Below are 24072 nucleotides of genomic sequence, written 5' to 3'. Positions count from 1 at the left end.
CAGGCAGTCTGCACCAGATAGGACCGAGTCTACTTCAAGGACAAAACACATGCCATTTCCCACTTCAGATCTTCAACACATATCTCCAATATTTACAATCCATCCTCATTTTTCAATCAAAATACACACCTGCTAATTACAAAAAATTACTACGGTGGGAACAATGACAGATGCAAAAAAGAAACAGGTACTAGTCCAAACAAGATTTTCATCTTTCATGTAATATTTCCTTCTTCCCTGATGCTTCAAAATGCACACCTCCTTGTGTTCTCCAACACCTGCTGCCTCACACTTCACAAAACATCTTCCTAGCTGATCATGGAAGTGAGTTCAGTGGTTGTGACTCCCATAACAAAGTAACAAGCATCAAATTAACACAAATACAAAAAACCAATTGATAGCAGCACATTTGTAAGCTTAAAAATATAAACTTTTACCTCAGTTGTAATGCTATTGTCAGTCGTATTCCAATTTCCCAGCAAAATGGTGTAAGCTGGTTAGCAAAGCAGAAATGAACTGCAACTTCACCAATAAATTCCAGAAAGTAGTCACTGAAGCACATACTGCTAAAGGGAGCCCAAGTGTCTAAATTCCAAGCCAACTAAACTTGAAAATTTCAAGTTCAACTCTCATACTTTAGAACCAGAACCAACCATGTCCAAACTGCATGTTCAAATTTTTATAAAAATTAAGGTTTAACATTTATTTTACATCTAGCTTTCCACATCCATGTGGGGACAAGGAATCAGAATGTACATAACTATAAGCAGTGCAAAAGTGGTGCCAGTGAGAAGTCACAGATGCACAATAAAGTGATAGTACAAGACTAGAGAAAATGAAGCTATGGATGTCAAGAATGGAGACCAAAAAGATTAAACAAGGAAAAATATGAAGAGGGGAGGAAAGAGTCAGATGTTTAATAATGCCCTTGTTGCTGAAAGATAAACTAATGGCACACAACAATGTTTCTTGTAGAACAAAAATCCAATAGCAATGAGTCTTTATTCACGTTTAGTCACCTGACATGAAGAAAGTGTCTGTTGCATTAAAATAGTCATCAATGTAAATGGCAGCATGGCTGAACAAGTCCTTTTCAATGGTAACGAACATCCCACATAGTAAAGTCACTTCAACACAGCCTCATGACAATTCCCACATCAAAACAATACTTTATTTTATAATTTTTTTGCCTCATCATTACCCCCCACATTAAGATCTTTCAGTTGTCAAGTGTACAAGGTGAAGAAAAAGGTTCTCAGTCAGCAAACAAAGGTGCATCAGGAAGTATCTCCACAACACACCACTTCAGATCTGCTGGGTCCCAAGTCCATCCTTGAACGCTGGGCTCCCAGCACCAAGTGCAGCCCCCTACTATGGCTACACGACTATGTTAGCTTATTAATTCTGCATCCACCAGGCCGAGCAATGTGCCAACCTGCAACAGACTGAGCATTAGAACTGAAAATGGCAGAAGAGTCACTCTATTGAACTTTACATCATTATTTGATGTTAAACAATGAGGCAAATGCCAACAGTATATACAAAAACCAGCTTTGCTTTTACAAAAGATTTTGTTTCCCATATTGATTAATCCAGGCAGCTAACTCATTGGTTTATGCAACTTTATTGAAGAAAATAAATCAATTACTAGTAGAGCTATTAGTTGATCACTCATCCATTGACAACTTGCATCATTTATTCAGTGCTATATTAAACAGTGTTTTGGAAGACAGATTAACTAATAGCTCCAAGCCTCCTAACAAAATTTAAATGAATTACAAAAATGTTCTTAAACCCTATTTTGGAATACAAGGGATGTTTGACTTCCAATTTCCATTCTCTGTAAAACAAGAACTGGTCATTCCTTTATTGACATGCATAAGATACATCACATTTTCTGTTCTGCTGATGCTATAGATTCAGTACCAATTCTCCAGACACATCAGTTATGAGCAAAAGTATATAATAAAACCTCAGTTCTCTAACACTGGAAGGTTTGGAACAAGATGGATGTTGCTACAGCAATGTTACTTCTTTGATGGGAGAAACTGAACATCCATCTCCCCTCCCCCCTTCAGGTGGTATCTTCAGTATCTGTTAGAGCAGTGAGGAATGTTTGTTTTTAATCTCATAACCAAGATAGAATGAAGACATTGGCCACATAATACACATGCTCCATTAAAAAAAATTCTGAATCTTGGGCAATTGTTCTTGTGTAACTACTTTACAGATTCTAAAAGCAGTTATTGTCCAAAGCTGGAAGAACTAAAGTCTTCTCAGATGAGCATGTGCATGAATGGAAGGAGGTAAACAAAAAAATAAAAAAGATGAGGTCTGATAGGGGAGCAGCCGGATAAGAAAATCAAAAAAGGAACAGTAATTTAAAGTTTATTCCAGCTATAATGCAGGTTATTCTGACTTTAAGGTAGCATCACATGGCATACTTCTGAGTCCATTCCCGAGATATTCTGTTGTACCTGTAGACAAAACCAGGAATCAAATTAACATCAGCATAAAAAATTACAATTTCCCAAACAGTTTACGATTAAATATGATTTTATTCTCATCTATTCTCTTTACGCTATAAGAGGTCTTCTTCTGTACCAAGACATACTTGAACTCAAAAAACCGAACAATTCCCTCCCTACACCAATTAGGATAGATATTTTCTAGTTTTTAGGAAAAGCTTTAAATTCATGACAAGCAAATTTGCTAGAAGTCTGTTATAAAAAAATGACTGAAAGAGAAGGAATAGAGACTATCTGGGATAGAATAAACAAGGCAAGTATTTTGACTATTGCTCTTAGGTTAAGATTACAGTATATCCCATGCCATAAGTAAAGATTATTTGGTTAATAGTATCACTGGATACAAAGTGTCAGATTTCCAATTTTAAAGAAAAACAACACTCAACATTTCATTGCACTGAATCATCTTTTCACACAAATATACTGCTCAAAATTTTAAAAGGACATTGAAAGACTATTTAAAGTATACCACTTCCACAGAAACTGAGCTGACAATTAGTTAACACTTAACTCCATGCTTGTCAGTAAGAAGTTAATAATTAACTATGCAAGCGGAACATAATCCCCATACATTTCCTAGTTTATATGTGGAAGACAGACACTGGTGATTAAAAATAATTGAAATTTGGATTGTCAAAATTCACTAATGTATGTATATGAGGTCTTGTTACACGGCACCACTTTGAACCAAATTCTGACAAAATCTGGGTAAATACTTACCTGAACCAGTTGACAACCTGGCTCAGAACTCAGTAATGACTTCATACTAAGTTGTTTTTTTGTTTTTGTTTTTTTTTTTTTTGGGCCATGCAAGAGTAGTATCTGTGAGAAATAGTGACTAGCCAATACATTACACGCTAACCACAGATCGAGCTGTTAAATTTCCACGTTCAGTAACTGGTGCATCCATTATCTGTTAGTTAATCCAGTGCCTTAGAGCATGCAGCACCCAAGTGCTGACAAATTTCCATTTTGTTACACGCACCATAATTTGCAAATATTCTTACCCTACAGCATAGCGTATTTCTCTGTCCACTCTCTTGCTAACCTATTGTACCTAATTGGACAAATATATTTAGCATTAATATTTACAAAATCCCCAAAATCTGCTTCGTATAATTCTATTTGTTCAAAATGTTAGAGATACCTAAGGAAAACAAAGTTGTTGCAACACAGATGGGGAAAGAAGTTCTGCTGCCTATTTTCAAGGGAAGAACCAAAAATTTAAGGCCAACCTGCTGCTGAACAAAGGCATCAAAAAAACCCAAAAAGTTGTCTTTTCCTCATTATGAAGATCTAACTAGATTTATGCATGGTAAGCAAAAAAAAAAAAAAAAGGCTATATATATACACTGTACAACACTTCCATGCATGTGAGATAAAGATAAATCTTTTTCACCCAAAACTTCAAAGATGCTAAGCTCCTTTGTTTTTAAATTATGCACTACTCACTTCTTTGTCACACAAGCTTTCTCCATCTCAGATCTTCACAAAAGGTGCACTGAACACAACTGCTGTCTGACTACGCACTCTTACAGTCTGTTAAAATACAAGTCTTGTACAATTCTGTACTTACTTGTCTCTGTCTGTTTTATAGATACGTGCAATCTCTGGCACTAGTGGGTCATCTGGATTTGGATCACATAACAGTGAACAAATGGATAAGAGAACTGTAAAATAAAAAGTATTCTCAATAGCGAATGAGGAATGGCAATCTCAGAAACAATGGAGCACAGATCTTTACATTAGAACAATGGTGACACAGGACAGAACCTAAGAAGTATTTTCCTTATCAACAGCCAATATAAATTCATAACTCACTCTTAACTAAAAAGCCCATTCTAACTTAAAGGCTTGTAAGAACTATTTGCTTCCTATTTCCCAATTCTTACAGCTGTCAGCACACACACGAGAACAGCACCGTTGTCCCCTATACTATGACGTAACATAGCAGCCAACAAAAGCACATTATGTACTCTGATGAACAGCATATTCACGGTTCTTACCACTCAAACCAGAAAATCCTCAAAATTTAAATTTTAAGTTTTTTAATCAGACTGAATTCTTCATTTGTTGTACATAAAGCAACAATATCCTGGTCTGCACTGATGTAAAAAACACATGTAAAAAACTCGGGTAACACTGCTGAAGGCAACTATAAGGACTTAATCTTCTACTCTCACAGAAGCTTTAGAAGAAAATATTGAAGCATGAAATACAGGGAATCCACATTCAAATAACAAACTGACTGTTTGAACAGACAGGAATTACAAGTTCTATAGACAAAAGGGCACTTTGAGGGATCTTAAAGCCACAGTGACCAGTGGCTTTGAGGGAAAACAATTTGATCATCATGAAAATATTTGAGAATTATCTCTTATTTACTGTAGTAAAATGAGGAAAGCCACAAAACTCCTCTTGCAACACAGGATCAAGTCATCATGAAATAAGATCAGTAAAATTAGTTCATGAAGTGTACATTTCATAATGTAATGCAATGCCAGTACACCATAGTAAAAAGCAGTATGTATCAGTAACAGATTTATTCATCTACCACAGATTGCCAACAGAACTATGCATTAACTCTAGGCAGGAGGAAAAAATTTTGTAAATTTCAGTATTAAAAATTGACTTTAAATTAATTTTTCATTTAATATGCACATGTATGTACATGAGCAGCTCCAAACAAGCAGTTTTTTAGCCTTAGCTCAAACACCCCAACACAAGCCTATTTCAACCCAAATGCCAGCAAATTCCTCTGGGCCCAAGCTGGTAAACTCTGCTAAGAATACTGAAGCAAGCAAGTGACCAGAGAAGGTCTTAAACAGAAACACAGGAGAAAGTGTTAGAAAAAAAATCTATTAAAAATGCAGTATCATCAAACTGGCAAAACATAGGCTTGAATGAGGAAGGGAAGTTGAGGGAAATCAAAAAAAAAAGCAGAGTATTCAACACAAGATGGAAAAATTTCTCCTTCACAAAATTTACCTTTAGAAATAGTTAAAGCAGGAGACCACTGTGATCTTAGAATATCAAGACAAATGCTGCCATTACTGTTAATATTTGGATGATAGATTCTTGTTGTAAATGCAACCTGCAACAAAAAACAAAGAAACAAAAGTGCATTTCGGTCTGTGACAATAACTGCATCCGTTCTCAGTCAAGCTATCAGTCAATTCAATTTACTCGAAAAGAAAAGGATTAAGCATCAAATTCAGGGAAATGCACTCAGAGCCACAAGCTCTGAGTCTCCCACTGCCAGGTATTATTTCAAACAGAGAGAGGGCAAATATGAGTGTGTTAATCCTGGCTGCCTTTGATGAAGACACTCAACAGCAGTGCCTAAACCACAGTAACACTGCTGTCACAGAGCTAAGTGACTTCCAACACTGCAGTCACTCCAAGGGTATGCCTTCCTATCCACCGAAAATTGAAAGAAAAAGCTAGTGGCTTTTGTTATCGTAAATAAATAAGTTATCCTAACTTTTTTTTTTTTTAGTTACGATAAAGCTACCAAAAAAGAGCACATTCCGCAATTACTGCCAAACTCTTAACAAACAATCCCTTCACTTGATTTTAGGCACTCAGCAAGTAAATCCCTACCCACAGTGTCACATTCCTACAGACCAATCCAAACAGCTACACTAATACTTGACAGTCCCCTCAGCAAGAATTCTATCATAGTAACACAAAGCTAATGAAAAGTTTTCCTATCAAGTAAGAAAACCAGAAATGGGCCCAAATATTTCAAGACATTTGGAATTCACACACATGGATTTGTTTGTAAAGAATATACTAACACATTTAATTCCTGTGGTAGTCAGAATGAGACCGCGACATCTAACAGAGCGTAAGAACGCCTGAAAAGAAGTGAGAACTTGACAATGCTACAGTATTGGCTGACAACTGGCTACAGTACAGGCTGACAATTTCTGTCCTGTACTCAGTTCTTTAAAAAGCAGTAATTTCACAAATGAGACAGCAATACTTACCTTAGGTGGTTTGAATGGGTAGTCTGTGGGAAAGTGAATTGTCAAGAAGAATACACCACCCTGATATGGACTGTCGTTCTGTCAAGGCAAACATATAATTCTCCTATCATCATCTTTAAGACTAAATATGACTGAACATCTTGTTTTTAAATAAATGGAGAGGAAAATCGCTTAAACCAAAATGTTTCATCCACCAATACAAGCCAGACATAATTACAATTTAATTCTTACTTCCTAAGGTGAGTAATACAGAACACATACACACGTCACTTTCCATGTGGACCTCTCCAAGCAAATGCATCATAAAACCCAGCAGCTCTGACAATCCACTCAGGACTACAGGGCAAAAGCATTCAAATGCCTCTAAGACAGCCCCAAGAAGTATTGTTAACAAAGTGGGTGTCCCATCAAATTCACAAACCTCCTGTTCTGTGTTTGGAACTTATTTGTTATGACCACCCAAGTTTAGAGTGGCCACAAACTCCTATTCCCTCCTGAATTTTGTCCTTAGCTTCAGCTGTGCAGAAAACCTGAGTACACAGCTAGATCCTTGTTCCTTAAAAAAACCCCAACAAAAAACCTCAATGACCCATCCTACCAGCACAACCAAACAGTAAAAAGAAGAATCATAATTCAAGTGAATTTTTCCTCTTTTTCTGTATTAGAAATTCACTGTAAGTTAGTATGAGAGTATTTTACATTTCCCTGCTCCAAGGAAAGAATCAGTGGGATAATTCATTCAGAGGTCAACTATAAGCAGTAAAGCAACATGTGGAAGTAAAAAATAAGATAGTAAGGAGAAGAAAAAACTGGAGTGACTAAATAGGGATTTTGTAAGTTAGTAGCTAAAAGAAGAAAGAAGCAAAAGATTTTTACTCAAAATTACGACTGAATTTCTGAAATAGAACTAACAATTTCATTGTTTAACTTGAAGAATACTTTGCTGTTAATTCTCGACTTAGAGCTAGGGAAAATGAATTTGAGTACACACAGTACACTTCTGCATTATTTGTAAATTGAATTCTCACCTTAATTGCAAAAGCAATTCACCAATATAAGAAAATAACTATGTTTTACTTAAATACCAGAAAATGAAAATCTGTAACATGAGACAAGGACTCAAACCCAGAACATGTAGGTTATACTCTATCCTATTCCTGATGTAACCTAGTGATATCAAGATATAATCTCTTGTATTTGGTCAACATGTACCATATGAGGCCTTGAGGAGCCAAAAAATACCAACCCTTTCACTGGACATATTCCGGGGATACATTTTATCAATTACAGAAACTCCTCCTTAAAAGGTGTTAAGCCAAAGCACACTCTCATACACCTATCCCAGAAAATCACAGTATCCTACTGCAGAGGTGGAAGACCGTATGATTGGTTCTACAAACCCTGTCTGTTATGAAAGGCAGCACCAAGGCAGCACTAGAACTGCTACCACCACATTGACACACTTCTGTCAGGACACTGCCCAATGTGGAAACAGGAATGCAGACCTTCTGACACCAGGAAAACCACATAGGGAAAATAGGAGCTGTACGTTATTAAACCACCAGGGAAAACTAAAAATAATAATCCTAATTTAAATTCAACCAAGGCTTACTACCTCGTGACCATGCAGACACCAGCCACACAGAATCATCATACCCAGTGCAGTGCTCAACACCTAGCTGAGGTACCTAGTTACAATCAGTGATGACCAGGTACTTCAGGATGAAGAGACATTTTTCAGTCCAAATGAACCTCTAATAGCCACCTCCTAATAACACACTTGTAGCTATATATAAAGCCAGGGTTATTTAGCATCACTGATACTGAATTCCTACTTCACAGCCTCACCAAAGGCATGTCTTCAAAAGTTACAGAAGGTTTTGTCTATTAAATACAGATAATCAGAAAACTTCAGATGTGCATTGCTTCTGGGTTGTTTTCAACAAAAGCAAACTTTTGGCTTCCTTTATGAGGAAGAAGTCCCATTCAGGATTCAGAAGCTTACTGAACATTTATTAATAAACCTCATTAACACTGAGGGGTTTTTTCTCCAGTCATAACTGAAACCTCTCATTTCAATGATTATTCCCCCTTCTATTCCTTCAAATATTCAAGATCTCAACATTGCAACAGCAGACCAAATAAGGATTCCCTTCTAAGATCCACACAAAAACATCCCAGCTAACTCCTAACAGTAGTACCAGGTCCTAGTACAAAGCTCATGCTAGATTAAAACTTTAGAAAAAGTTAAATGCAAACAAAGTTTCTAGATATTAAGTAATAATGCCTAACATTGCTAATAAGGATAAGGAGAGTTAACAAAAGTAAACCTTCTAAAAAAAGTTTTCTCCTCAGCAGGAACTATTCATTTAGTATTACATCACAAGAATTAGAATACTTACAGGTCCCATAATTGTGGCTTGCCAATGAAACACTACAAAAGAAAAACTCCGTATTATTATCTAGGCATGATATGCTTGGAGTCAGCAGAACAAAACATAAAAGCTGAAGTTACTTACTGTCATCTCCAACAGGACCTGCTGAACACTGTGCTGGAGGATCACGGGCTAAGTCACTAAGTTCCTTTAAGAAAACAAAACCAAACAAAAATAGTAATTTTAACTTCCTATCTAGCAAAAACTAAGAGTTTTTACATATACAAACGCAGAAGAATGTGAAATTAGTAACTCTAAGAACCATAATATCAGTATCAAAAATGTGTGTAATAGACAAAGGAGCACTGAAACCAGCTATGAAGGTAAACAGCTACAAAAACTACGCCTTTCCAAATTTATATATGTCACAACTGTAAAAACACTCCTGCTGAAGAAAGAAGCAAGACACAAAGCCTTAAGCAGGCAAAGTCTGATCACTTTTTGACTGAGAATTGCAAAGACTCAGTCTTAGCTAGAGAAGCCTGATGTGAGAGAAAACTGTTGGTGGGTCCTCATGAAACAGGAAGCACTTTATGTAACATCTGACATTAGAACTAAGAGCAGCATGAAAAATCCCCACAGGAACTTGGTTTCACTTTACCCACTACCTGCATCAGAGATGTACCTCACAAAGATCAAAAATGACAAGAAAATTCAAGAGGCTGACAAGTGCTGTAATCAGGCAAAATATGTTTGTTTTTTTTTTAACTTTACATTTAAGACAATTATGCCTTTAAAATCTAAAGTTACTGAACTGCAGAAACACTTCTCTCCCTCCCTTCATTACAGATGAATAGAAACAGATATTTCAGATGGAGGATTCCTTGTGCAGTAACAATACTGCTGTGAGGAAACAAAGAAGCTCTCCATTAAATTGTTTTAATTCTCCATGAGTCATTTGTTTGGACAATGCCTTAAAATTAAATTTACACTTTCAGTTAAAGCATGTAACAACAACCTTCTTTCTCCCTGCTCTCCCTTGACTCTAAAAAGGGCTTCAAGAGCTTCTATAGATACATCTGCACTTGTCAAGGTATCTAGGAGTCTTGAGAAAAGGCATGATATTCAGCCCCTCTTTCATACATCAGCAGTTTAACTCAAGTTTTGTTTGTTTGTTTGTTTTTCTTGTTGTTGTTTTGTTTGTGTGGTTTTTTTTTCTCTGCAAGTCTATACAAGCTATTCAGCCAAGAGTCTTGTCAGACATTTAAGAAAGCCAGGCATACCTATTACGCTGGAAACATACGCATATTCGGACCAGATAGCTAACTCTTGCCTAGGAAGAGCCTAATGTACATCCTTTAAGTTTCACAAATTCAGCACTTCATAAAAATCTACTAAGTATAAGCCAACACCAAATGGGGAAAAAAACAACTCATGTTTCTTGTAACATAAACACTTGTTCTTTGCTAAGATAATAGCTCCTGCAAACACAGGAAGAATAACACCACTTCAACATGTCCAAGTCCACACACTTAAAAACAAACAAACAAACAAAAAACCCAACAAAACAACAAAACCACATTAGAAATTACAAACAACCAAACAACAAAACTACATCATCCAAAGCCCACAATCCCCTTCCCTCCAAACACCACAAAAGTTTAGTCCCAGATTGCCCCTCCCTACATGTTAATTCTGATGAATTTTCCAAGTAATAATATTTCCATTTTGCACTGGCATCTGTTTTACAAAATGAAACCACATCAGTTTTGATAAGCAGCGGCACAATGAAGTTAATAGGACAGCTCATTTCACTGCTGCTATTCATAAAAGTGTGGTCAACAGCTCTTTCCAGATCATCATAGTCAATGCATTTGTTTGCATTTTGCTACACTCTCCAGATATTACTGGGGAGCCCGATGACAGACTTATTGCTGCCATTTAATATCACTTCTTAGGTCTATATGCTGTTTATTATCTTCCTGAAAAGACTCTTAACTTAGATTTATGTTATCCATGCAAAGGCAAACAATAAATGTAGAAGAAGCTTCTGATGGAAAAGGTGTTTTTTTTTTTTTTTTTCTTTTTTTTTTTTTCAGGGCATTTTTTTTTCCATATAACAAATAAAGCACGTTTTGTTAGTCAGGCTTATTTCTCATCAAAATGTATTTTCCAGTTCCAAGAATGATTGATCATTTCCAAAATTTAAGAGGAAAAAAGATATCAGGCGCCTTCAAGTAAGCTGCAGCAACAGAATAAGCAGAAGGACACAAATGTTATTTTAATGCAGTTGTACAGTTATTACTGCATTTATTAAACAGTGGAATATTTAGATCCTCAAGGGTTTTTTAACTATCACAGGGACTAAAAACTATGAAAAGGCTCTTCATGCCATTTATGAAAATTATAAAACTGAGTAGCATGAAGACAAGGATGAGACTGTCTGAGATATGTGCATTAGACTAGAAAGGTCTTCAAAAGGTACTACTATCTTCAGAGAAACAAGAATTCAGTACTCAAGATAAAAATAGGTATTTTACCACAGCAGGAAGATTAGTAATTCAACATCAATAATTCAACCAGGAAAAGTAACTGCAGAGGTAAAACATACATTAAATTTAGTGAGTTCCAGTGAAACACTGGCGCAAAAAACCCTTTGGTAGTACTAAAAATAATTTAAAAGCTGAAACAAGTGAATTTCAATATTCCAGACTCCAATAATTTCAAAATTCATGTCTATACTCCTTTTCACTACTTGAACAGCTCAAGGTAACAGAGTACCAGTGACCTTCATTAACGAAAGAACTAAAGTTTTGTCTGGTCTAAAACACTTCAATAAAAAACCCTAACTGCGCTAATCAAAGTGGTTCAACATACGGATAATTCTGGGAAAAAATGATACAACAGTTGGCATTTCACCCACAGAGCAAGTAATTCACCCACTAAATTTAGGGGAAAAAAGCTGAGGTGGCACATGCACTTGTATTTGCTTCTCCAGGGTATTATGGTCAGAAAAATCTGTAGTGACGCTGTTTACTTCAGCAGCGTGAAAGGCAATAGAAGAACATGAAGCAAATCCTGGTTCACTAGGATTCCCGGTAAGACTAGACCAGCTTCATCTCTCTGTTGTGTGACACTTCACATCTACACAAAGAGGGGAGGCTTTTTGCAACAAGGGAGTGGAAAGTTCTGAGTAACTGTAAAACGTACCTCCTTCTGAAAGCTACAACTCTACTGAACACAACAAGCAAACTGGAATAACTGGAAACTGAACATGCAGAGGCACGTGGGCTGTGAGATCTGGAGGGCAGCTGAAGCACTTTGTTGAAGGAAAGGAAGGAATTGTTTGGGTTTTTCTAAGCTTCCCACTCAGCAATATAAATACAAACCTACTTTCTCAGCTTAGCAATCAAGAGTAATGATTCTATAACAAATTAATCTAATATTTTTACATGTAAGACCTTTCTGCTTCTCATATTCCTTCTACTGTACATACTTCTCCAACTTTGCTTCTCTTTCTTAACATAGGAAAAGCACTGCTGAAACTTTCTCTAGAGGTATTAAGCTACATTTCAAATTTTCTTAAAAATCTCCCAAAGTGGAACTCACATTTTCCTGAAATTGGTCGTTACAGTTTTTCACTTCAGAGGTGGCTGAAAAGAACCAAAACAAAACTCCCATGCAGCGTATGTGAAAGACTTTACACAGAAACAACAAACCAAATTTGGTGAGGAGTGACACGCTATGCACCCATTGGAAAGGATTAGTCTTGAATTATGACAGTGACCAGCAGTCCCTGTCACTGCCAGAGGTTTCCGGTGCAGCTCCAGCACGTCACCGTTTCTGTGTCCCAGTTTCCAAATATAAAGTGTGATAGTTCCTACCTCTCCACAAGGATCATTAGTCGCTCAGCATTTTACAGACTAGAACACTGTTAAAAGACTAAGCACCAATGCTACTGTTAGAGGACAACAGCAATGTAACACAGACAAGGGAGCAATACACATACAGTTCTGCAACAGAGTTTTGGAAAACAATGATCAATAGAAATAGAGCAGCAGTACCCATCACTGCGACAGACAGATCTGCTCTAACACAAATTCAGCACCCTTGTCTTCTGCTACTTTCACATTAGGTTTCTAGCAAGATTCAGTTTCACCAAATTCCATTTTTTTATCTCCTCTCTTCTCTTCCACTTCTCTTCCACATTGATCAGAAAGCTAACAGGAAACCACACACTACTACTTTCAAGGAAAAAAAACCTCTTATACAAAAGCTAATTAACCTGTTTGTTTTGCAGCAATTTAATCATAACTAACATAGAAAATATGGCTAAGCTTCAAGTGAGGATCTGAAACTTTGACATGTGAGTGCCAATGCAGGACTGTGATCCTATAATAAAACCAGAAATATCTTTCTTTTCTTGACAGAAAAGCTGCTAAAAAAATCCCTCAAACTCCCCTCTACCAGCTATTTAAAAGATTACAGAAGCCATTTAAAGAATGAAGAAACTTTAAAGACTGACAAAGGATATCTCATCCAAATATGCATGAACAAGCAAACAGATGTTTTCAGGTCCCAGAAAATTCTGTAAGAAAGGACAGACTGGTGCTACCAAGCTGCCTTCTTGCAAGGTACCAAATAATGCAGCATCTGCACCAGTTTCTTCCCATTCATCAGATTCCATACTCCCCGTGGCACTACCACATTTTTTTAGTTTAAGCTGGAAATAGCCAGGCCTTACTTTTAATGATAGTAACAGCTGACTTAGCACAGTGACAGAAGATCACTCCCACCAGAATGACTGAAGATTGTCCTCCACAGGCCTTAACTCACGGTTACATTTAGTATTGATTCATAACACAAGTATTCGTTAAAATTACATATTGCAGCTTTCTGGTTTGTACTCAAGAAAGCATAGAGGGGTTAATTTGCTTTATATTTCCAGAAAATAATTTAGAGGACATGAAAGGTAATATGCAGTTAAATCAAAAGTTAAAAAAATAAATCAACAAATCACAACAACAACAACAACAAAAAAAACCTCCACACAACGTGCACACACACAAACCCCACCCCCCTAAACCCAAAAAAAATCCCAATCCAACAAAAAAAAAAGGACTAAGAGAAAAAATAATGCTTAGGCCAATCAAAAAAAATCAACATTTATTAACTTGACTGCTAGTCTAATGATGCCTAAAACAGGATATTTCAAACTCCAGGCAACCAAAAATTCATCACTGCATTGGTCTTACTCATTAGCTCACAGCTGAAAACAGCTTTAAAAAAGAAGGATTGGAAGCAGCTATAAAGGGAGGGGAAGAACATTTAAGCCTGTTTGAAGATTAAGAAGTGTCAAGCAGCAAAGAACTACTGCCTCATCCCACACACCTGCACTTGAAACATTCATTTCAGCATGGAAATTAATTACACCTGGAAGCAGAAAATAACAGTTTGTAAAGACAGCAACTGTGGGTTTCTAAGCTGAGTAAGAAAGCAATGGCATAACAGACATCACAAAACAAATGTAACCAGCAGAAAATTATCAGTTTCAAACAAGCTGGCCTTTTGGTGAATAATAAATAGATAAAAGCAATGTGTAATGGTACTGCAAGATACAGAAAGATGTAGGTTCCTCTTAATTAAAATAGGACATTAGAGCAACTATGCAGAGAAAACACGTGAAAAGCAGTCACAGAAAACTGCAAGGATAAAGAGCACAGAAAGGTTTTTAAGAAACCCAAAACACAGGCACGAATGTAACAGTTGTGATTCTGTTTTGATTATTCTGCTTCTATTTTTCATGGTTCTCCATTCAGTCCTTAGTCCTGGATTTTTCAGCCTACACCCCATAAATTGTTTGCACAGTGTCTAGCTGTAATACCATCGTGGTATGATAAAAGACAAACATTGAAATATTTATGTTCTAAGCCTCGCACTCAAGGAAGGAAATGCCAGACTGCTGTGCCACTGTAACTAAATCACTCGGTGTACCTGGACTGTGATACAAGCTACTCAGGTGACTACCTACTATCTCTTCAAAGAACCTGACTTTCAGTACACAAGCCTTCATGAATGAGAGTATTGTCTACAGCTGTTCTCATCTGCTCTGAAATCTGGAAGGTATACAATGCAGGTAATAGTTTTTGGGAAATTTCAGAGTTACTGCAACTAAAACAGCTCTCTATTTATTCCAGTGTTTTGCAAAGCAGTTGGACAGATCCAACTGGAAAAGGAATGCAGTCAGAGACTTCGCTTTCCTGGTCACTCCGTAAAGGCTTTCAGAACAAACTTTAAAAAAAAAGGTGGCAACTACACACCTGTAGCTGTGCTTTGAACTCAAAAGTACAGTTTGTTTCCCCTAAAGTAACCAAAACCACAGAAGCTGTCTTACTCAGGATGAAGAAAATCTGACTGCTTAACACACAGAAATTCTGATGTATTATAACAACTACCATACCCTGAAAACAGCAGACCTTATTAAAACACTCCTATGCTCCATGTAGAGTGAGGACTGCATACATTGGCTAGAGCACACTGAAGGGGCAAGTGTGAAGTGAAGCACTGGTTAACTACCAAGTCATTCAGTGATCGCTCAGTATTTTAATTCTGCCATTTCCAAGCTTTTGAATATCAGACACTGGAACTCCACATGCCTTTTCTCTTGGGAGTTTTTTCCTGCAACAACCACAGTAATCTTTGGTTCTGTAACCCAGGACTACAATGCAGTCCTCAAAGAAGAGGGTAACTGGTATAAACAGGCCACAGGAGAAACACCAAGATGCACCTTGCTAAATTAAACTGGGAAACTGGGACTGGGAAACAAAGGGACAGTGAAATTCAGTACAGACAAATGCAAATTAATGCAGCTGGAAAGAAGTTTATACTCGAAGTAAGGCACTCTGTCCTGATGGCTACCTCTCAGAAAAGTGATTTGGGCATTGCGTGAGACATTTTTACACAAATGCTGGATAAATATTCCTTGGATGATGGAGTTTGACAGCATTATGCAAGAATCTCTCAACATGCTACCCTTCAGCTTGTTGAGGGCACAGCAACTTCGAGCAGAACCTCAGCCACCAACATTTGACACATAACCATAACTGGCACCTGTACACCCTGCGCTCCATGTGACAGAAGACTCCTCGAGTCTTTGCCAAGACTACACAAACAACGACTTTGGAGACTGGCAGTGTGCAGGACAAGTTTCTGTAGAAATGACAATTGGCTTCAATGGGGCACAATATCAGTCAGTCTGCACTTTCTGAAAAGCTACAAGAACTTTCCAGGTTCTCGAAAAAGCAAGGATGGTGTAAGAGAAAGTAACTGAATTAGTATTCTAACAAGTAACACCATGTCATGGTGAATTCACTGTTTAGCAGTAGCTTGATATATTATTCTCGAAATTTATTAATTAATTTAACAAACCCTGAAAATCAGCTTGTCTTTTAAAAAACTGTCCTGAGTTTCACCAGTCTATATTTTGTATGAAAACAAAAATGCATGTGAAAGTTATTCCAATATACCATAGGGGTGTATGCTATGGACACAGCTATGTGGGATTGACTACACTGCCTCAGCTACAGCATACAGTTAGCCTGTCACATGATGCTATTTCTGCAAGTACCCTTCATAATCATTCTAAGGGCCAGTCTATAGGATTAGGTTCAGTTACACACAAAATCAACTCAGACCAAGACAAAAGTGTAAAAAACCAAACCAACTACCACCAAAACAAAACACGAACTATCCGGAATACAACTGCTCTTACAGTGGAGTACCACCTCAGCTATCTAGAGAACAGTGAGGGACAGAAGGATCTTTAAAAATAAATGAGGTAAAAAAATCTTTTTCAAAGCATTTTTATGAGCAGACTGCATCCTGAAGCAGAGCACTGGAAGGGCGTCTTGCTCATGTGGCAAACAGTAACTCAGGAGATCCTCCTATATTATTGAAGGCAAGAAAATATTAAAACTAAGGCTTAAAGGAAAAAGAAACTTGGCATTTATCTGATTTAAGAGAACTTTTTTGCATTACTACTCAAATAGGCCAACAAAGGTTGAGAACTATTGCCTTTGAGCAGTGCACTTATTTATTAGAAGAGCTCACAGAGGTGATGAACACCCGGCCAACCTAACTCTAGGTTACAGAGAAAGCTCACTATAAAGTTAACTGAACATTTAATACAATCTTCATGCCTTCCCATCAGAAAGACCTAAAGCACTTCAACATCTGCACTCAATTCAGCTTGCAACTCTGGTGTCCAGACGCTTGTGAAAAGATTTAAATGTTGGTCACCTTTTTCTACTGGGCCGTAACATTTGCAAGGCAGCCCACAATCCTCTCATCTTGCTTCCTTAAGACAGTAATAAAAACCCATCACAATTACAGTGGAAAAAACTGCAGGAGATCTTGAAGATGCCTAGTGTATCACACGTCTCAAAAGGATGATGTTCAGAACAAAGGCTTCCTTTACACAAGAATTTAATACTGAAGTTTTCTGTTGGTAAAAATCCCCCAATCTATTTAGCTTTCAGTCCTGAATCCTGCAATGCTTTGTTTTCCAGTATTAAACCTTGTCTACATTCAAGTGTTTTTACAAAGAGTTGCCAAAGGCATAAACACCAATTTAAACTAGTGAATATAATTTTAACTAACTTTTTTTTTTGCAAAGCTTCCCCAACACAACTACCAAATTTAATCAGATCAGTGCCCTACAGAAGACCAGTGAAGAGAAACTGGTTTTGTTTGTTTTCCTATTAAGTCTCCAGCATTTTCTGTTTAGAATTTGAGGCATTAAATTTATATTCCAAAGTTTACAAAACTGTCAAGCATATGCAACTCAACAATTTAAGACTCTATTCTGATAAAACCGACTTGACAGGAAGCAACCACATTTAAAAACGCACTACTGACTGCATATATACACACACACACACACATATATGTACACACACACATTCACATTGCTGCTTTCCCTTTTTTTTTTTTTTCTTGCATATTCTACTGTGAGGCTACTACATCAAATCAACCACAGAAAAGAATGCCCATAACTCAACCCTTCCAACGTAAGCTATAGCATCTCAGTCTGAAACCATCAACAAAATTCAGCTTCTTCTGAGAGATCAGAACTAATGCTGAAGTGCACACCACTAGTTCCCATCTGCCAGCTCAGATGCACAGGGGAGGGATCTACACAAGAGCACAGGGCAGACAGCTGAAGTGGCAAAACCTTCATATTTGCAACAGAAAGATTTATCAGGAATGACGTATCAATGCCCTAATCTGGATGACACAAAAGCTCAACCTTTTCCCACTCCTCCTTACCAGCTGTCACTTGACATCTCAGAGAAGGTTAAGAAGCTCCATCTCTCCCTCCTCCAACAGCTGAACCCAGTGGATGGAGAGAACACATCAACTGGTAGGGGATAACACCAGGCTGGAACTGGGCTCCACAGGGATGCCTTTGGCAAGAGGCAGTTCGCTGCTCAGTACCCAACAGCTGTTGCTTACAGCTGTTTATACATCCTTCTCCACTCCCTTAACTTGTCAACCATAAGCTCAGAGAAAAGCCTCAGAGCTGGTTACAGACTGGGCAGGAAGTTGAAGGGAGCTCGTTCTGTGGAGTTCCACATGAGGCCTTCTCTTCACACTAGGAATAACAGCAAAAGCACAGACTTATTTTCAAAACCAGCTTTTAGAGATGAAAGCTGGAATGATCATAAGGATCATAAGACCTGGCCAACCTTTTTACTCTATATACATTATGCCACCTAAATCCTCGATATACTGAAGGACTCTTTTAAAGTATGCAAGAAATACCCATCTAATGGAATATTGATCTCTGAAGTTCTGTAAATCACTTAAGTGAGATAACAATCCCCATTCTTTTCCCACTCCAATGCACACATTTAAAGTTCCATGCTGACTGGGAATTATTTCACAAGCACTGTGTTCAATTAACAATAGAAATCTCTTAAGTTATCGCAGTCCAAACTTTCTAGCTGAGGGAGCATCAGTTTTCCTCTCATAAAAAATTACCAGTTTTTAAAACACATCCAATACTTTATTATTAAATGCTGGTCTTCAATACAGAGTACCAAACCTATCCAATTAAAAACCATCATTTTCATTTTAATGATATTAATTTCATAGTAGCAATGTCCCTTCTATTTGGATAAGCTAAATCTTAAACAAAATTTAAGTGATGACAGGTTTCCTCTAATGCTAAACATTTTATTCTGACTTAAAAAACATTTAAGTTCTTCAATAGCAGGGCCTCCCCAACTCCATTACTGCAGTATCATGATTTAAAACCCAACCACTGCCTTCTGGCTCAGTGTGACCCTTCTTACCGCTGAGTGCAACAGTTCTGCTGAATTACCTACCCAAGCCAGGGCTTAGTCTAGCCCTGGATATTCAAAATAGTTAAGGTGAAATTACAGTAAAAAAGGTAATTCAATACATAGAGAGAGCATTTACAAAGGTTTAAAGCATTTCAACTAAGCTCACATCAAGTGAATTTCATTAGTTAGCTAATCTTAACTTTCTGAGCCCCCTAAACACACAAATCCAGACTTATTTCTAGACATACATTCAAAGCTTGAGTTCAATCACATAACTTCAAGTTATTCAACTATTTTGAAAAAGCCCAGCAAACAACATCCAAGACTGCCTGCAGAAGTGTTGTGAGTTTCATCCAGAGAAGAAAACTTAATTCCAGCCATCTTTATTATAGATTTTTTTTAAACTCAAACCAAGTTCAAAAGAAAAAAGTAGCAGTTCAAAAATAAAGTAATAAGCAGGCTTTGTAACCCTTTCAGCTTTGGATAAACTAATGCAGATTTCCATGCACACCTCACTGATGCACATTACACATCAACTCTGAAAAATACTCTATTTCCAGGGTTAGCAGCATTTCTTACTATGAGCATCTGGAGAAAGGGGGTTAAAGCTGCAATTAATTATACATCTAGGAACAGTGCTGGAGGCTACAGCCTGAGAAAATAGTTATTCAGTCTCCACTCCACCAGTGTCAATGAAGGCTCCTATCTGCTCTTAAGTAGCAATAAATGGCTTTGCCACCTTCAGCCTTGAGCTTCCAGAATGCCAACTCCACTTCAGATTTTCTAATAAATTATTCCAATATAATGATGCTAGCTTGTGCTATGTTAAATCAAATGGCCATAAAACACAGCAGGCACAGGCTTTCTTAAGGATTACACAGACGAGACATTTCATGCATACATCTCCTGTATTAATTCTATTTTTAACCTATCAAGATCACTTAGGCCACTTATAGCACCTCACTTTAATGGGTGTGTATGGCAGTGATAAAGTGGATTTGTACCAACGATGTAACATTTCTCACTTCTGCAAATTTTACAAATTCCTGATTCCTTACTCCCACATAAATGCTTCCCGGCTACTGGATCATCACTATTTGAAGCGGAAGCTGCAGCATGCTGCAGCAATTACAGGATGTGTTTTTAGCAGGCACCACTGACACTTCAGACCAAGACAATGTGCCACAGCATGCAACAAGCATTTAGATACATGCTCATAAATCAACACAAATTTCTTGGTAATTCTGGGGACGATAAAAAAATTGGGGAAAATTTCATCCTCAGGAAAGAAAACGCTCAGTTTTAAGATGCAGGTTCACATTATGCCATGGGAAAAGAACTTGCTTGTTATCATAAAACAACTGCAAAGAAAGCCATATCAAGGACAGAGTTTTGCCAACTGAACACAAGCTGCCCTCAGAGCAGATGGCATCGATGCCATGACAAACTCCAGCATAACAATAATCTCTCTGGGATTGGCTGTGTACCTGACAACTACTTCAGTTTTGGGGAGCACTTCAGACAGGGTGTTCCAGAAGCAGACAACCCAATACATAAACAGTCATTTACTTTCATTTTCAAATCAGAAGTAGAATTTTCCAGTTATGTTTTAAGAGTGGTAGCATTCTGAATGTGTAACAGACTTCAGATTAAAGGTACACACACACACTAACAGAGTCTCAAAGTCTAGTTTACTAGACATAATGAAAAATGTTATTTTGCTAGATATGTCAAATCCACAAAGAGGGAATTAGCCAAACAGACTGAAAATATCTTCACTGCTACATTCAGGATGTCATCTGCTGCAGGAGACAAGGAATTCCAGTCTTCACAAGTAATACGAACTAAATCAGCTAAGGGTGATTACGGTGTTCTGAGGTCCTGGTTTCTCTTGAGCCTGTTGTCATCTCCTGCCAAAGACTACAAGGAAGCAGAGAGTTCCAAGGTCTGATCTGTGATCTTACAATTGGAAGACAGGGAACCCCAGCTTACCAGTGACAATGCTGTTCTCTCCGAGCTTTACTGGTTAACAGGATTAAAATTACATTCACAACCATTTTGTTACAGAACTGGCCCAGCAATTTTTTATGTCAGCATCAGTCCCTGTCAACACTTGAACTGGAGACCGTAGAGGAAGGAAAGCACCATGCAAAGAATGGTTTCATTCCGCAAATAAAAGTTTACCTTCCCGGCTTGCAAATACAAAAATCAATACTACAAACTCCGTGTGAGTTTAGAAGTGTATCTTGTAGTGTGGTGTGATTAAACTGATTACAAAAACCCAAACAAACATAGACCAAAAAAAAAAAAAAAGGCAAAAAGAAAATACCCTAACTCAACTATCTTCCCAATGCTAAACTCTTACATTGGATAAAGGAAGAACCTTGCTACTACAGAGTGCAATAGAGCAAAAGGACTGCTCCAGGACAAGAGACTCTACACAACAGGCCAAAACGCTTAAGTCAGAGAGATGACTTAATGGTTCAGGAGTCACACTGAATCGTTTTCAGGTTCTGACCACCACATTCATTACTACATAAGTGGGGGTTTGTGTTGATTTACATTTGACAATAAATTCCTACCTGCAGCGCCTGAACGTGTTTCATAAGCATGAGTTGATGACAAAGCATACCAGGGAGTAGCTGTGTTTCAACTCAAGTGATATCATCCACTAATACAGGGAACAAGTCTGATGGCAGATTCAAAAGGAATTGTTTTGAAATTCTTGACAGAGCATAGCCATAATTCAAAGACAAACCATTCAGGTAGCTACCCAGAATTGATTTAAAAATTTTCGAGGATGACAGCACTATCCATTCGCTGAAAACATTATAAAAGAAGCTCGTTTTGTCTAAAATATGACCACAAGCACTGCGTGAAGTTAAAGCGAGACTAGCAGGCGGCATGAAGTTTACACACTGTCTACAAAAGATGTTTTGTGCACTGAAATTCACCGATTTCAGGACACACTGACGTTCTGCCATCTTGGCAGGCTGTGGGATGACCAAGAAACTCCTCTGAGCTCTTGAAGCACGTAAATGCTCCACGTAGCTCGCGTAAGAAGGAGCGCAGACCAACAGCGACTTCCCGGTAACGCCGCTGCGCTCCCATCGCGTTTTGCCATTACATCCTAGCAATTCTCAAACCTGTCGAGAAAACCGAAACCTACCCAGGGGCAACTTCACGCCGGGAGCCTTCTTATCTTGGGGAGAGGTTTAATAAAAAAACACCACCACCAAAAGAACCCCACCAAAACCAAAACAGAAACAAGAGGCAGAAAAGAAGAAAATAAATTTTAAAAAAACCCCAAACCAAACCAACAAACTTTCATCACCTCGGCATTTTTTCCGAGTTAGCCGCCGCGAAGTTGCTCCACCCGGCTCCGATTGTGCAACGGGGGGAGGGGGGGAGGCGGCGGCGCGCAGCGCGCTCCCGCCGGGCGCGGGGGGAAGCGATTCCCGGACGGGCGATGGATTCCCGGGGGTCCGGAAGGCCCCGGGGCGGCGGAGAGGGGCAACCGCGGGGCGAGGGCAGCACCGCGGCGGCTGCTTCGTGTGTCCGTGCCGCGTTATTGCGGAACGAGAGGGATCCCGGAAAGCGCCCGGGCCAGGCGGACCCGCCGCCATCTTACAATGCGGGAGAGAAGTTGCACAGCAGAGGGGAGAACCGGGCCGAGGGGCCCAGCTGCTGCCCCGGGCAGCGCCGCCACCGCGCCCAAACCCCCGGCACACACGGGCCGGCGCCATCCGGGCCGGCTTCGGCGGAAGGGCAGCGGCAGCGACCCCGGGCTGCGCTGACATCCGAGCGGCCCCGGGAGCTGCCTCTCTCCGACTCCCCCGGCCCCCGCCCTCAGGAAGGGGCCGGGGCCGAGCTCTGAGCTCAGGCCCGGAGACAGCGGCCTCGCCGCCTCAGCCGGGCCGCGGCCCCGCCGGAAGGTGCCGCCGCTTCCCGGCCTCTCCAGCCTCCGCCTCTCCCCCCCGCCCGTCTCCTCCAGGGGCGAGGGAGGGGGAACAAGGCGATGGAGGAAGGCAAAGATAAAACAACCAAAAAAAAAAAAAAAAAAAAAAAAAACCCCACAATAAAAAGAAGGGCGAAGCGGTGAAGGGGGAGGGGGGGACGGCGGAGGAGGAGGAGGAGCCGCGGCGTTCACTCACCTTGTTGATGCGTTTCAGCGCCATTGTGTGTGTGCGAGTGCCGGGCCCGTCTACGCGCCGGGGTGACTCCGCGCTCCGCTCGGGGGGCCGGGAGGGAGGAGGAGGAGGAGAAGGAGGAGGAGGAGGAGAACGGGGAGGAAGGCGGAGAGGGGGGAGGGGGCAGCTGCTCTTCTTCCTCCGGAAACAGCCGGGGGGGCGCCCGACCGGCCGGCCGCCCGAAGTCCTGCCTGCCTACGGGCAGCGGGGCCGTGAGGCTGCCGGGGGAGCGCTCCGCCCGCCGCCGCCCGTCACGGCCGGGAGAGGGTGCGAGGCGCGGGGAGAGGCGCCGCCCGCCCGGGGAAGAGCGAGAGAGGAAGGGCGAGAGAGCCCCGCGCTGCCGCCGCTGGCCAGGCCCGGACGCCGCGGGAGGGAGGGAGGCGGGGCCGGGCCCGGCACGCCGCCGCCAACGGCTCCGGGGGGCGGGGCCGGGAGGCGGGGCCAAGGGCGAACGGGCGGGGCCGCGGAAGGAAGGTTCTGGGGTTGCCCGCGGCGCCGCCGCCTCGGGAGCGCTGCGCGGCTCTTCCTGCCCTCGGCTCCTGCGGCTTGAGGCGGCTCCGGAGCTCGGCGGCGGGCGCGCACCGCTGACGGCGGGTCCCGCCCCGTCCGCCTCCCCGCGAAATGGCGGCAGCGGCCGGATC

At 39.9% G+C, this 24072-nt stretch overlaps 1 protein-coding gene across 4 annotated transcripts; it reads right to left on the bottom strand.

The window, feature by feature from the left end:
- Positions 1-983: 983 nt before the first annotated feature.
- UBE2D3 (ubiquitin conjugating enzyme E2 D3) lies at positions 984-23821 on the bottom strand. Of its 4 annotated transcripts, none has more exons than XM_066317862.1 (8): positions 23396-23821; positions 9040-9103; positions 8923-8954; positions 6521-6598; positions 5517-5622; positions 4105-4198; positions 3536-3585; positions 984-2477 (listed from the first exon to the last, which is right to left on the bottom strand). In XM_066317862.1, the coding sequence occupies exons 1-7, from the start codon at positions 23417-23419 to the stop codon at positions 3537-3539; spliced, it is 447 nt and encodes a 148-aa protein (XP_066173959.1). In that variant the 5' UTR covers positions 23420-23821; the 3' UTR covers positions 984-2477; position 3536. The 4 variants fall into 4 exon arrangements, 3 of the variants coding, with proteins under 3 accessions (XP_066173959.1, XP_066173962.1, XP_066173961.1); XM_066317865.1 differs by lacking the exon at positions 23396-23821 and adding an exon at positions 22576-22600; XM_066317864.1 differs by lacking the exon at positions 3536-3585 and having other exon boundaries at positions 23396-23820.
- Positions 23822-24072: the final 251 nt, after the last annotated feature.

This window comes from Sylvia atricapilla, chromosome 4 (assembly GCF_009819655.1).
Source record: "Sylvia atricapilla isolate bSylAtr1 chromosome 4, bSylAtr1.pri, whole genome shotgun sequence".
Taxonomy (NCBI): Eukaryota; Metazoa; Chordata; class Aves; order Passeriformes; family Sylviidae; genus Sylvia; species Sylvia atricapilla.
Note: the sequence above shows the minus strand (reverse complement) of the source record. Positions and strands in the feature narration are given on the sequence as shown.

Excerpts from the sequence above, each read along its gene's own strand:
- UBE2D3 (XM_066317862.1), bottom strand. The coding sequence starts at position 23,419 with ATGGCGCTGAAACGCATCAACAAG. Across the intron at positions 8,955-9,039 it reads AGGTCCTGTTGGAGATGACA|TGTTTCATTGGCAAGCCACA; the intron begins GTAAGTAACTTC and ends TTTCTTTTGTAG. Across the intron at positions 3,586-4,104 it reads TATAAAACAGACAGAGACAA|GTACAATAGGTTAGCAAGAG; the intron begins GTAAGTACAGAA and ends TTGTCCAATTAG.